This window comes from Spermophilus citellus (genome assembly GCF_964194105.1).
Source record: "Spermophilus citellus genome assembly, chromosome: 3".
NCBI lineage: Eukaryota > Metazoa > Chordata > Mammalia > Rodentia > Sciuridae > Spermophilus > Spermophilus citellus.
The window spans coordinates 199,428,935-199,443,443 of NC_138184.1; the positions used below are offsets into that span (position 1 = coordinate 199,428,935).

The 14,509-nt window shown below is 33.9% G+C and overlaps 1 protein-coding gene across 1 annotated transcript in view; it reads right to left on the reverse strand.

Annotated features, from left to right (window-relative positions):
* PPP1R9A (protein phosphatase 1 regulatory subunit 9A) overlaps window positions 1–14,509 on the reverse strand; it is a 322,192-nt gene that overhangs the window by 52,381 nt on the left and 255,302 nt on the right. The window contains exon 9 of the mRNA XM_081284725.1: window positions 11,052–11,207. Coding sequence (XP_081140851.1) covers window positions 11,052–11,207 — 156 coding nt within the window. The remainder of the gene's footprint in view (window positions 1–11,051; window positions 11,208–14,509) is intronic.

Consider the following 14,509-nt stretch of genomic DNA (forward strand, 5'->3'; position numbering starts at 1 on the left):
GTGGACCTCACCACCTTCAAGGCAAAGTGGGAAAATGGGCCTGACGTTCCCCCATTTCCTGAGGAAGAGAAAACTGCTTCCCAAAGGGTAAAGAAAATTTGACAAGAGAAGCATAATTGGTCAAAGATTGCATTTTCTTATTCTAAAGCAGTTCTCTTTTCCATTGCTTAAGAGATTTATTTCAGGGACCAATAAGTTTCCCAAAGGGCCAAATACCTATGAGAAAGTCAAGCTGACTGTCAGTGGGGAAAAAAGAATGGAATCAGAACCTGAAATGCCTGTTGGAACTTCTGGACTTCAGAGAGCTAGGTTTGGAGAAAAGACTTGGGATTGGAGAACATAAATAAAAACAAGATTGCAGGTCAGTGTCGTTGAACTTACAAAACCAATCTTTTTCATCTCTCTTGTCATCTCTAATATGAATGCCACAGATACCCACAGATAACCACCCAAGGATATCAACCCAAATGAATACACAATTCTTACAAAGAATAGCAGCTCCCATTTAACAGTCTGTATGTATACTTTCTATTTATTGCTTTCTATGTAAAAGATAAATATGGAGCATGTATGCATATGACTGACTCAATGTAATCCAAATATAACTACTAGAAATAGAAACACTCTTATACAGAAACATAAATAATCAGATTGAAGTTTTGTATTCTCTTGACTTATTCTGCATAAGGGTCAAAAACATTTTTAAGTAAAAAAATATTATTTTAGTAGGAAAACTTTATTTAGTAGGAAAAATTTAGTTCTAGTACCAGAAGCTTTATAATGAGATAAGAGTAACACTCTCTGCTCTGACATTACAAGAGCATCAATAACTGGTATTTGAATGTAACTTTATAAGATAGTTCAGCACTGGAATCAGAATTTTTACAATTATTTTTCTGAGTATTGGAGTGATATTTATTTACCCACAATAGTGTAAGCATCACAAAAGAAGGAACTGAAACTTATTTTGCTGACATTTTGGTGTTGGTAAAATGAAACTTTTTTTTCCATTTCAACTCAAAGATTTATATATGGTGTCTTTCTTTTCTTAAAGAATGGTGTATACAAAATGAGCTGAAATATGCTTACTGAGCATAGCATAACCTGACCTGAATGACAATACCAACTGCAAGATACATAGCACAGGATGAGATTCTCTAACAAGGAACGTCCTCTAAGTCGGGACTCAGAAACTGGTATTAGTGATGAAGATGCTGGATGTAATTGAGAGCCTATAATTATAGTTCCTTTAAAAATAAATTTATGTTTACTACTAAGTAGATAACAATGTATAGCTTCTCTGTTTACAGAAAGTTCCACAAGGATAACTTTATTTATTCTCCAATGCATTTATGACTTTTCTGGATTTTTTTTGTAGACTTAGATAAAACAATATAACTTTTAAACTTTGTTTTTCTCTCAAGAGGAATTGCTTTTACTAGTGCTAACAGCCTGACTCCAGAGTAGTAGTGGTTAGTGCCAAACAATGGACACTAAGTCCGGAGGCACCTGTCAAACAGTTCCTCATGTAAACTCACTCTACACCCCACTAAATTACTAATGACACAACATTGAGGAAAAACAACCCCCCAAAGTCATGAAATATGACATCAGCAGAATATGAAATAGGCATGAAATTGAATTCAGATCACAAGGTCGAAGCTAGCCTCTGCGACTTAGTGGGACCCTGTATCAAAATAAAAAATAAGGCTGGGCATGGTGGTGCATGCCTGTAATCCCAGTGGCTTGGGAGGCTAAGACAGGAGGATGGCGAGTTCAAAGCCAACCTCAGCAACTACGAGGCACTAAGCAACTCAGTGAGACCCTGTCTCTAATAAAATACAAAATAGGGATGGGGATGTGGTTCCGTGGTGGAGTGCCCATGAGTTCAATCCCCAGTATCAAAAAATAAAAAATAAGAAGGTCCAGGGAGGTAGCTCAGAGGTTGAGCACGGTGGGTTCAATCCCTAGTATCATAAAAAATTAAGAAAAATCTATACAGACCTCACCTAATGCTCAAAACTGGGCTCTAAAAACTCACCATATAACAAATCAAAACACAAAAGAACTATCATCTAAGCTTCACTCTGATGAGAGTTGGACACTTTGTACCATCCTCACTGATTGCTTGAGATCTAGTCTGTCCAGATATGGGACAAGACATTTCTGTCTTGCCAGAAATGGGACCTCAAATCAGATCTGTCACTTCTCAGTATCCCAAATTTGTCAAACAGCAATTATTGGAATTAGGAAAGAATGCAGGAAGGCAGCCAAGGCCCTCGTCACAAAGTACATTGCATCCTTTCAGCCACAGACCCCCCAAACAGTGAAACAGACAGCGGTGACCTACAGAGTCTGCTAACAGACCCAAGATTGTCTGTTTTTCCCTTATTTATTGTGGAATGAGACAATGAGTTTTGTATTTGGTGTTAATAATTATTTATTATTTATTTTTTCATTATGAATATCATATCTAGACCTACTTCAAGGTAAAGAAATAAAGTAAAAATGATGTTCCCCATGAGTAAAAAGATATCTTAAAGTAGTTCCTGAGAATACCAGGATGAAAGAAACTAAAGAAGCATGAATAAAGAATGAAGAGAAAGAAAATTAAATATTTAATAAAAGAACTAAGTCATGTTATAAGTGCTCAAAAAAAGGAATTTGAAGTTAAAAAGTTAAAAGCATGTTTAATGACATAGAAAATGGAATCATATTGATATGATAGGACAAATTTGAGAAATAATCCCAGATATAAAAAATGTACACAAAGAAATAGAGCCATAAAATAAAGGCATAAAATAAATATTGAATGACAGTGTTTCTAAAAAAAAAAAGAAACAGAATAGAAAGAAACAGCAAACTGATGAAACTGTTAATGAACTAAAATGAAAACAAAACAACAAAAACAAACACACAAAAAAAAGACTATTAGAAGGAAGATCAATGAAAAAAGGTCTACTTTAAGAATCTGTGATAAAATATATATACAAAACCCAAGCCTGAATAAAACAAAAGCACCCAAATGCCAGCCTGACATTAGACTTTTCCTTTAAGATATGCTTAAAAAATGATGCTTGCCCTATTATTTTCAGGAAAAAGCTTCTCAATCAAAATATTAAATCCAACTAAATATCATTTCTGTGTCATGATAATTAGAATGCCATTCTCGGTAGGGGAAGCTCTTGGAAGCCATATCTTCCACAATAGCTAATGAATTACTTAAGGATATACTCTGAGAAATTAGAAACAATTCAGAATTTAGGAACTCGAAAGTAGTACTGTAAAGGTATAACAGTGAAAATTGATTAATCTGAGAGTATAACTATTAGTTATGAATGTATTATAAAGCTATCTAAAAAAAGTTTTAAAAAGGGTAACAAATATGTCAGAGAATATGTCTTGGAACCTAAGATTGCATCAAAAGCTTTCATATGGAAATGGTATTGTTTTGTCCTTAACTTTTAAAATTATAGAAATGCAGAATAATTCTTAAAAACTTGAAGATTACCTATAGCAAAAAACAAAGAACAAAAAACAAAACCCCCAAAACCAAAAAAGAAATGTATAGCAGACAACAAAACTAGAGCTATCAGACCTTGAGTAATTATCCAATGTTTAAATTGGCTATTTTTTTTTTTTAGTAAAAGATATAAATTCCAAGATTACATTCTGTAAAGTTACAATAAAACAAAATACTGTGACCAGGTTTATGTTAAAGGTAGGTACACATTCACATGCTTGTGTGTTTACCTAGCAACTCAAACAAAAGTGACAGAATATTAACATCAGATGAAGTACATGTAAAGGTTAAAAACAACAACAACAACAACTTTAAGTCATATCTGATGTACTTTCAACATAACATCAAAAGAGATAACCATAGCCAGAGGACACAAACAATAATAGTGAGGTATAATTTTACTCATATTCTCAGTATAGTAGGTTAAGTTAGGAAAAATGAGAAAACATTCAGAAGGTCTAAAACACAGGTCATTTCCATATCATGATAATTAGAATGTCATTCTTGGTATGAAAAGCTCATGAAAACTACATCTTCCACAAATACCTAACAAACTACTTAAAACTATACTCTGAGAATCACTTTTGTCACAAATACCCATATTAATCTATAACAAAAATATCATTTAAAAAAACTTGAAAAGTCGTTATCTAACTACAATGTAATAAAACATTTAATTAATAAAAATGTAATAACTTAAAAACTGTTTCCCCAATTATTCAAATCAAGGAGAAAATGAAATATCGAAAATGAAAATTATAGACTACAAAGTGATGACAGTAACATGAATGCACACTGAATATAAAAGATGTGGCAAAAGGCACAATAAGAGAGAATTTCACAATTTTAACTGCTTGTCTATTTAAACAATAAAATGTGGCAAATTAAGCACTGACAGCAAGAAATTGGAATATGAACATCAAACATGTCCAAGGAAAACACAATAATAATAATTAATTTAAAAACAGATAAAGGCAGAAATGGCTGAATTAGTTAGGGGAAAACTTCCAATTTAGACCTGCATTGCAAACTAACAAAAGCTATTTCCTGCCCCTCTTGAATTCAACTTTGGAGACGCCAAAAGAGAATAAAGGAACACATATGGGTTCAGGCTCTCAAACACAAGTTAACAGAGGTACTTCAGGAAGAACAGAGGCACGTCCTGATGTCTAGAAAGCTGAGGATCTAGGGCCAGAGAATATCAGCAACCAGGAATAGGGAACAGCAATTTAGTTAAACTTTAATCTTCACACATTACCTGGGAAGTGTGCATATGGAGGTAAATCAAGAATTACCTATTCCATGCCTGAAGCTGTGACTTCCCAGCTACTAACTCAACCTCTGCTTCATACAGTAGGAACCTTTGGTGCCAGGTGGGAGAAAAATAGTAGTGCCAGAGATATTAGTGAATTAATACCAGAACATCACTGCAATCCCATTATAGTAGGATAAAAAGGAGCATAGGTGAGTTGGAAATAATCATTTTGTAAAAGGCACATCTATAAGTATACTTAACAAAAATTCCTGAAATACAAAAAAAAAAAAAAAAAATAGAGGAGAAGAGGCAGGGTATGCTATGGTTACTTGATCAGCTTTATATATTGCTAGATAACTTAAGACTAAGTAAATATAAGTCAGGGTAATAAAATAAAAATATTAACTTTGAAGCAACAGATGAAAATTTGACATATTTAATACAAAGGGAAATAGTTAAAAAATCAGAAGAAAACTTGGAAAGTGGAAAATATGAAATAGACAGGCATAAGCCTAACACTAAGATGATAAAAGTAAATATAAATAAATTACACTCCAATTAACTGACAAAGACTCCCAGAGTAGAATAAAAGTAGGATTGAGGAACATGTTGCCTAAAGGAAACATATTTGAACCAGAAGATATGGAAGAAATGAAAATAAAGAGATGGAAAATACAGATGCTGTGAAGCAAATATAATGCAAAAGAAAGCCAGTGTTGAGTTCTCCTACCAAATGAAACAGAAGTTGGTGCAAAATGCTTCACAGGGGACAGAGAGATATTAAAATAAATCAAGAAATTGTAATAATGAACATATATGCAGCTAACAACAAAGATTCAAAACATATAAAAGTACAACCAATAAAATTATAGAAAGAAATAAACAATGGTAGCTGCCGATTTTAATATATGCTTTTCTGAATCGGTAGATCAAGCAAAGTCTAACCCATATTATAAAAGATATGTGTGTATGTGTTTGCACTATTAATCTTATTTTTATATGTGAAAACCATACAAACTTTGCACCCAGACACAAATGTGTGCCATTTGCGTACACAAGGAATATTAAAATTGTTTATGAATCAAGTTATAAAAAGTCTCAAAAATTCTAAATGATAGCTATTACAAATAAAATATATTTTCTGAATAGTGTGCAAGAAAGTTAAGAGCCAATAAGAAAGCATAACAAAGTTCTACATGTCTGAGGGAAAAAACCCCCACAGAATAATTCTTGTGTTAAAGAGGAAATAAGACATGACATAAATGACAATGGTATTCTACATGCAAAAAACTGACATGTAGAGAAAGCAATATTCAGAAAAAAATATACTTGTCAGAATGTACAACCTATTAAAAATTAATGCTATACCAGTGGTGCATCTCAGTGGCTTGGGAGACTGAGGCAGGAAGATTGAGAGTTCAGAGAAAACCTTAGCAACTTAGCTAGGCTCTGAGCAAGTCAGTGAGACGTGTCTAAATAAAATATATAAAAAAATGGGCTGAGGATGTGGCTCAGTGGTAGTGCCCCTAGGTTCAATCTCCAGTACCAAAAAAAAAAAAAAAAAAAAAAACAATGAGAAAGAAAGAAAGAAAGAAAGAAAGGAAAAAAGAAAGAAAGAAAGAACGAACGAACGAACGAACTTGCTACAACTGATCAAAACAACATCATCAAAAAGAAAGATAGAAAAATGAAGATATTGAAGGGAAACAATAAATTAATTATTTTTTAATTTAAAAAGAAACCACTAGTTATGTCAAATCATGATAGATAAAATTCTGGAAAACAACTAAGAAAGAAGCAAAAATACCCAAATAAGAAAAGAAAGCCTATAAAAGGGTAACTAGAATGCAAATGTTATAATATTTTAAAATTATTTTATATAAACAAGTTCATAAATGTAAAAATCTAAATATATAAATTTCTTAAAACCAAGCAAAATATCACAATTGGCACCCCAAAATTTAAAAACTTTAACAGAGTAATAGCTATCATAAAAAGTATCTAAAAACTTCCTCCACAAATGCACAGATGGTTTATATTTGAGTAATAAAAAACTTTTGAGAATAGAAATTTCTCTTATATAAATCATTTTTTTAAACAAAAGTCATTTATGAAATTATCAAAATAGGAAAAATTTACTAATCTATATTGAGGCTAACATAATCTTTTAGCAGCTTTTGATTACCATACTGTAGTCAGAGTTTCTGTTACTTAGCACAGGACACTTAGGAAACTAATAGAGGGTGCCATAAAATTTAAGAAAGGAACAAGAAAAAAAAAGACTTAAATAGATAAAATCCATAAACTTTAGATTAAAAGATTCAATATGATAAAGTGTTAGTTCTTCACAAATTAACTTACTAGTTTAATCTAATTACAATAAAAATGCAAAGAAAATCATTATTAGGGAATTAAAGAAGGGATTCAAACATTTTCTTGAGTAAGCTAAAAGTAAAGGAATTTTAAAAGAGAAAATTAGATGTATCGGATTTATTCCATCAATGCTCATATGTAATCTAAAAATGTTACATTGAAGAAAAGAGAAAAAAATGAACACAGTAGGAAGGCCCAAAGCAATCCAAAATTATAGACACAAATTCTGTAGACAATAATGCAGCTTCTTGACCAGAGGGGAACAGGTGACTAACTTGTCAACTACTTGGAAAAATTAAATTAGGTACATTGTACAATGATTCATCCGTACATTCCTGATACCATTCATTCATGAAATATTTAACCATGAATTATATGCCAAGAACTGTGTAAAGATACAGTCATGAGCAAAAACAGAGCACTTCAGGGTCTAGTAGGAACATACGTAACAGGCCGAAAGCAGGACTGATGAGGAATATGTCAGCCTAATGAGCTTTGCCTAAGAAATACAACAGGTAATTTTGCTTAAAACAAAATTAAGAGAACCCCGTAACATGAGACTTTGCAAAGACTCCAATACAACATGACCCTTTTCTGTGCATAATCCTCCGAAAAATACTGCTAGATACAGTATTTGGATGTCTGTGAATTACATAAATAAACTTTTAAGGCTGTGATAGTGGCAGCATACAAGATAAAATTGTTATGAAAGAGTGCAACACAATTGTTTGAGAGCAATCTCCTGAAGAAATTAAAGCAGCACTAAGCTAAATATAAAACAAAACAGAATAAAAGGAATACAAATGGAATGATGTAATATTTGCCTGTTTTTAAAGTTGAGACAAACCTCTAATTCTTATACACCAAAATTAATGGCAAACTATAAGTTTGGCTAAGCAGGCTAGAAATAAATCAGACATAATATACAGAATGGATCCTGATCATGAAACTGTCTACACCAAGGCCATCAAAATTTTCTGTTGAGGGGCAGAGAGCAAATAATTTAGGACTTATAGGACACAGAGTCTGCAACAATTCAACTTGACTGTTGAAGCATGAAATTGGCCACAAACAAATATTAAAGAAATGGGCATGATTGTGTTCAAATGAAACTATATCTACAAAAAAAGAAAAAACAAATACAAAAACAAAAACAGGCAATAAACCAGATTTGGCAAATGTTATATTTGCTAACCTCTAATCTGGTCTAGATGAGACAGTTGTCCATATAATGGTGCATACAATATTTTTGGAGCATCGATTCCTTGGCTCAATTCAGAAAATGCAGAGTATAATTTTCCATGTCCTATCTCTGATTTTTAGGCCCTGTAGCTCCTATATAAGAATATGAAACATTCTTCAACTCCATTGTCTACTAGTGACTAAGGGTCAGACTCACCCAACATTATGAAAGAGCCCTATTAAAGGCTTTTTAACTCTTGTGCTATGGGTGTCCAAGGACCTGAACAGACACTTCTCAGAGGAGGACATACAATCAATCAACAAGTACATGAAAAAATGCTCACCATCTCTAGCAATCAGAGAAATGCAAATCAAAACCACCCTAAGATACCATCTCACTCCAGTAAGATTGGCAGCCATTATGAAGTCAAACAACAATAAGTGTTGGCGGGGATGTGGGGAAAAGGGTACACTTGTACACTGCTGGTGGGGCTGCAAAATGGTGAGGCCAATTTGGAAAGCAGTATGGAGATTCCTGGGAAAGCTGGGAATGGATCCACCATTTGACCCAGCTATCGCACTTCTCGGACTATTCCCTGAGGACCTTAAAAGAGCACACTATAGGGTTACGGCTGCATCAATGATTATAGCGGCACAATTCACAATAGCTAGACTGTGGAACCAACCTAGATGCCCCTCAATAGATGAATGGATAAAAAAAAATGTGGCATCTATACACAATGGAGTATTATGCAGCACTAAGAAATGACAAAATCATAGAATTTGCAGGGAAATGGATGGCATTAGAGCAGATTATGCTAAGCGAAGCTAGCCAAGCCCTAAAAAACAAATGCCAAATGTCTGCTTTGATATAAAGAGAACAACTAAGAACAGAACAGGAAGGAAGAACATGAGGAAAAGACTACAAAGACGAATGGGGGGAGAGAAACGGAGAGAGAAGGGAAAGCACATGGAAATAGTAGGAGACCTTCAATGATACATAGAATTATAAGAGGTTATGAGGGGCAAGGGGGAGGGAAAAAAAAGGGAGAGAATTGAACAACAGCAGGGGAGGTAGAGAGGGAAGATGGGAGGAGAGGGGAGGGGAGGGGGGATAGTAGGGGATAGGAAAGGTAGCAGAATACAACAGTCACTAATATGGCATTATGTAAAAATGTGAATATGTAACAGATGTGATTCTGCAATCTGTATTTGGGGTGAAAATGGGAGTTCAAAACACAATTTGAGTCAAATGTATGAAAGATGATATATCATGAGCTATGTAATGCTTTAAATAATCAATAAAAAATACAATTAAAAAAAAGAAGAAAAGAACAAAAAAACAAGAAAATAATAAATGTAATTCAAATGTAAAAAAAAAAAAAGGCTTTTTACCAGTGCACACTACCATATCTCACTGCCTCAATACTTGTCAAAATTGGATTGATGCTCAGGGGAGATTTCTTAAAGAACACATGTTCTATAAACTCCATTAGATAACTTATATTCTTAGAACATATAAGAAAAAAAAGCATCTAGATAATAATTCTTCACTCAGCCACTACCTATGAACTTTTATTTTTCTCCATTGCTCTTTGACTTGAAGATATCAGTTAATACAGAAGGTCTTTATAAGAAATGAGGAGGTGAGCTGGGAATATGGTTTCAGTGGTAAAGCATTTGCTAACATGCATGAGGCCCTGAGTTCAACCCTCAACACCACAAGAAAAAAAAAAAAAAAAGAAAGGAAGAGGTGATAAATAATGGTACCTTCATTTTCAACAATGAAGGATGCTCCCCCCAAACAATGAAAGATTAGTTGCTTGAGGCCCTATTCATCACAGTTTCTACTTTACCTGCAGGGGTTCTGAGTAGTTAATTTTAAAAAAGAGTTTATGTGATCACATACATATATGCCCACTCAGGATCTTTTCCTGGCCCTTCTCTGACCGCTCCTTTCCTCAGAAGCTGACTTCCGCAGACTTTGTATTACCCAAGTTCCCACTGCTGGAGGTGACTGTGTGAGGGTGTGGGGATGCTCCCCACCAGGAAGAGAACAGCATTGGGAAATGGGTATATATCACCCTTGCCCAGAGAATGCAGTTTTTAGTAGTGGCTGCATCTTTAAAAGCTGCGGGTGTTCAATGGCCCTCTTTCAAAAAGAGAATCTCTTTCCTTCTCTTTACCCATTAAGCCAAAACATGGTGACAGCTTCCTGCTGTTGCCAGTCCCTATGCATGTCACCATCCCTTGTTAGTTCTATCAACTCTGTTCAAAGTCTGTTCATTAAACTCTTCAATTAAACCCTTTGGGTATGCCATCTGATTCTTATTAGGACTCTATTTTAGGAAAAGAAAGAAAAAAAGAGCCTTTTTAGAAGCACTGCCTTAGAGGAAAGCTCATCACTGGGGAAAAAAAAATCTGTACAACTGAAAAAAAAAAAAAAAACCACACAGCTAGAATATATATGCACACTCTAGTTTGAAATTATGGGCTAGATACATTGTAAGCTGCCACTATGACAAATATCAAGCATTTAAATCAGTGATAATGAAATGAGATCTACTTAAATTTTACTTTGAAATTTGAGACTTCAGATAATCTTCTATTAAAAAGTTTCATTGGGAAATTGATTATTCTTAATATTTTATTTGAACAAAAACATACACTAACTAATGAAATAGACAGATATAAATAGTTTGCAGATCAGTGGCTTACCTCTTTAAACTTGTGACTGAGCTTGCTTGTGTCCAGGTCTGATGGAGAAAACATGTCCTCATTCTCAGGCAGCTCAAAGACTTCAATGGCCATGTCACCACCAGGAAGAACAGGCCCTACTTCATCCTCTTCTTCGTCTGTGGCATATTCTCCTGTCTGAAAGTAAGGGGATTTCAGAAATCCAGCTGTCCTTACTCCAGGTGGAAGAGGGTTATTGGAAAACATTTTATAAGAGACATAAAAGATGTCACCAAATGGTAAAAGTGTGTAAGTCAATTTTTAAATTGAGCATGCCTCATGCAGCCAATGTTATATACAAATGTTAGTTCAAAGATCCAAAGGAACAAGTCTATGCCACATACATGTGCATTTCTAAATATCTGATAGAATCAATAGCCTCTCTAGTATAGCAACAGGATGACTGATTTTTGATCTGAGCATGTGATGATTTTACTAAATAAAATTACATAGCTAAGGGAAATAAGTAATTCCTTCAAATACCTACCCTCCTATGTGAATAAGTCACCCAATATTGGGAGCAAGTTACCCAGTATAGGAAGGAAACAGAGATTGAAGATTCAGAGAGTTTGAAGGAACCTTAATTAAACATTATAATTGTTAAGTAGATTAACTCTTCTAACCTTTGGAATTGAATCGGTTCTATTTTGTTTGTTAATTACTGTGGTGGTTAACTAATGAACTAAAGGATAAACTGAAGTTTCCAACTCACAGAGTGCACATGCATATAGTTCTGCTTTCACACTACTTTAATAAAACTGAGTATTTGGTCAATATGAATTTTTTTTTCATGTAAAATTCTACATTTCCAGTTGTTTTTTTTTTTTTTTTTTTTTTTTTTGAGAAAGCCAAAGATCTGTCAATTTAGACACATTGTGACACAATAACAACTGGCCAAAGATTGCAGTCATTGCCCCTTTTAGGCAGTCACTCACTTTTTAATACACTAGACTTCCCAAACTCCACATCATTCTGTTGTTAGCTTCACTCTTTTATAACATCTGTGGGTCCCTGTAGGTATCTGAGTACATGACCCCTGGAATAGATGTTCTTCTTTTCTACTAACTTCCTTAACGTTATTAGAAAGTAGCTCCTCTCCTGACAGCATGAGGCTATGAGGCTATAATTCAAAATAAGTGCTTGAAATCTTTATCTTATGATAAAACTTAAAGATGAATCATTGATTCACAAGGTTAAAAAGACCAAGTTCATTTAATTCATCCCTGTTCCTACAGGTAGTAGTTTAATATATAAAACATAGATAGGAATTCATACTGCCTTCAAAAAAACCTTCATAAAGAGAACCCTGAATGATGTATTCCTTTGATTAACTGGGCTCAGCATTTGCTGCTTTTTCTTGTTGTTCTACACTTCATTCTTTCTGCTAAAGCTGCACACGCCCCTTTCCCCCCTTTGTTCCCCTTTCACACAGTTATTGTCACAGAATATACCTTTGTGTATTGTATTCCCATTTACAAACTTAGAATCACTATTTTACACATTTGCCTACTAAATTATACAGGAAAGAGCTAAGTTACAAGCCAAATCAAAATTACAAATAATATTGGATTTTACATTTACCTATATAGTTGCCTTTACCAGTGTTTTTAATTTTTCCTAATGGCTTCAATTCACTGCCTACAGTCTTTGCATCTCAGAGTGAAGAACTAACTCCCTTTGATATTTCTTGTAGAGTAGGACTGCTGGTGATGAGCTCCCTCAGCTTTTACTAATAATTTGTCCTTCATTCTTGAAAGATGGTTTTGTCATTTTTGGTGTCTTTTTTCTTTCAGGACTTATGTCATCCTACTAACCTTTGGCATCTATGGTTTCTGAAGAGCAATCAGTTGTTAATCTTATGGTGGAGCCTTTGTGATGAGAGTAACTTGTCTTTTGTTTCTAAATTCTTTGAGTTTCAATAATTTGACTGAATTGTGTCTCCATGTGGATCTCTTTGTTCATTAGGCTTCCTGATTGTGTATAATAATGTCCTCAAATTGGTAAGTATTCAGCCATTATTCATTAAAATGTTTTTTTCTTCCCCTTCTGTATATATCCCTTTTTAAAACTATGTCTGCACATGAAGGAAATCTGATTATTAACCTCAGTGTAATGATTCTTATTGTCTGGAAGACTATTATTTAGTTGCCTCAGACTTCTTTTTTTCAATGAAATTATTTTAGTTTTCTCAAGAGGTCAGAGATCTCTGTAACTGTCTTTGTAATTGTTCTCTGACTTCTCTCCAAATTCTTCCAAGTTGAGAAGCTTGAAGCAGGCACAATTTCTACAAAAGGATTTGGGGGCCACTGACCACAATAAATATATTGCCTCAGTATCCCTCAGTCTCTACTTCCCCACAGAGGCTATTATCATAAAAACCTTGACTTTGGAGGCATTTGTATAGAGAAATAAGCTCAGGATCTTTCACATTGAGCAGCGATTTTTTCCAAACTGGTTACAGATTAGTTAGAACTCCCCACCTCCCTGCCCCACCCCACACAAATAAAATCAGAGATGCTTTGACTGAAAGGGGGGGGAAAGTTTGAGATTGGGTGTTCCAATCTCCAAGGATCCTAGAAATTTAGGACCCTTTAGAAACCAATCTGAAAATGTCTAAACTATAAATACCATTTTAAGTGTCTCTGGCACTTGGCAGGGTAAGGTAGCTGAAGATGGGGACTGGTTGGTTCCAAATAGCTTATATTTATCAGTACAATTACATTCTCTAAATATTCAAAAGGCTTTAATTTTAGATTTGGTATGGTTCTTACGGTATTCTGTAAATTAATCTATTTCCTATTTATATGTTTTTAGAACCAGCAGGTACTTTGTAAATACCAGTGATGTTAACTAATGGGAATGTGGCATGGTTAGTAAGTAAACAATCTCAAGATACTTTGCTAAAAGTTTTCTTGTGGAGGTATAAAAATGTAAAAATTTTTAACCCTATAATCACAACTAGCAGCAAAGCTCAGTCTTAGTTTTAAAGCTTAAACTCATATATAAAATTTAGTTCTACATAATCAATTTGATGAGTAGCTGAATGACTCGCGAAAATTTAAGCTAAAATTTAAAGCCTAACTAAACCATAACAATATGGTACATTTTAAACAGGAGCTGAAAAAAATGACTTGATTTGCTTTTGCCAGCTTGAAAATGAATACTTGTTAACTAAGTATGAGTGAATTAATATAAATATGAGACTAGGGTGGGGCCTAACATATAATAAGATCTAACAAATACTTTTTAAATACAAATACAATTGCATTGTACTATCTAGAACTTCCTAAGGAAGTTTTCGTAATATCAAGAAAACAAGCAGTCATTTGTTAAAAAGGTAATATTGTGTTACACACATTTTTTAAAAAAAAAACAGGATTAGGATATATACAACATAGACAATTCTTGCATTTAAGTACAGTTTTGGCCTTATCGTCCAT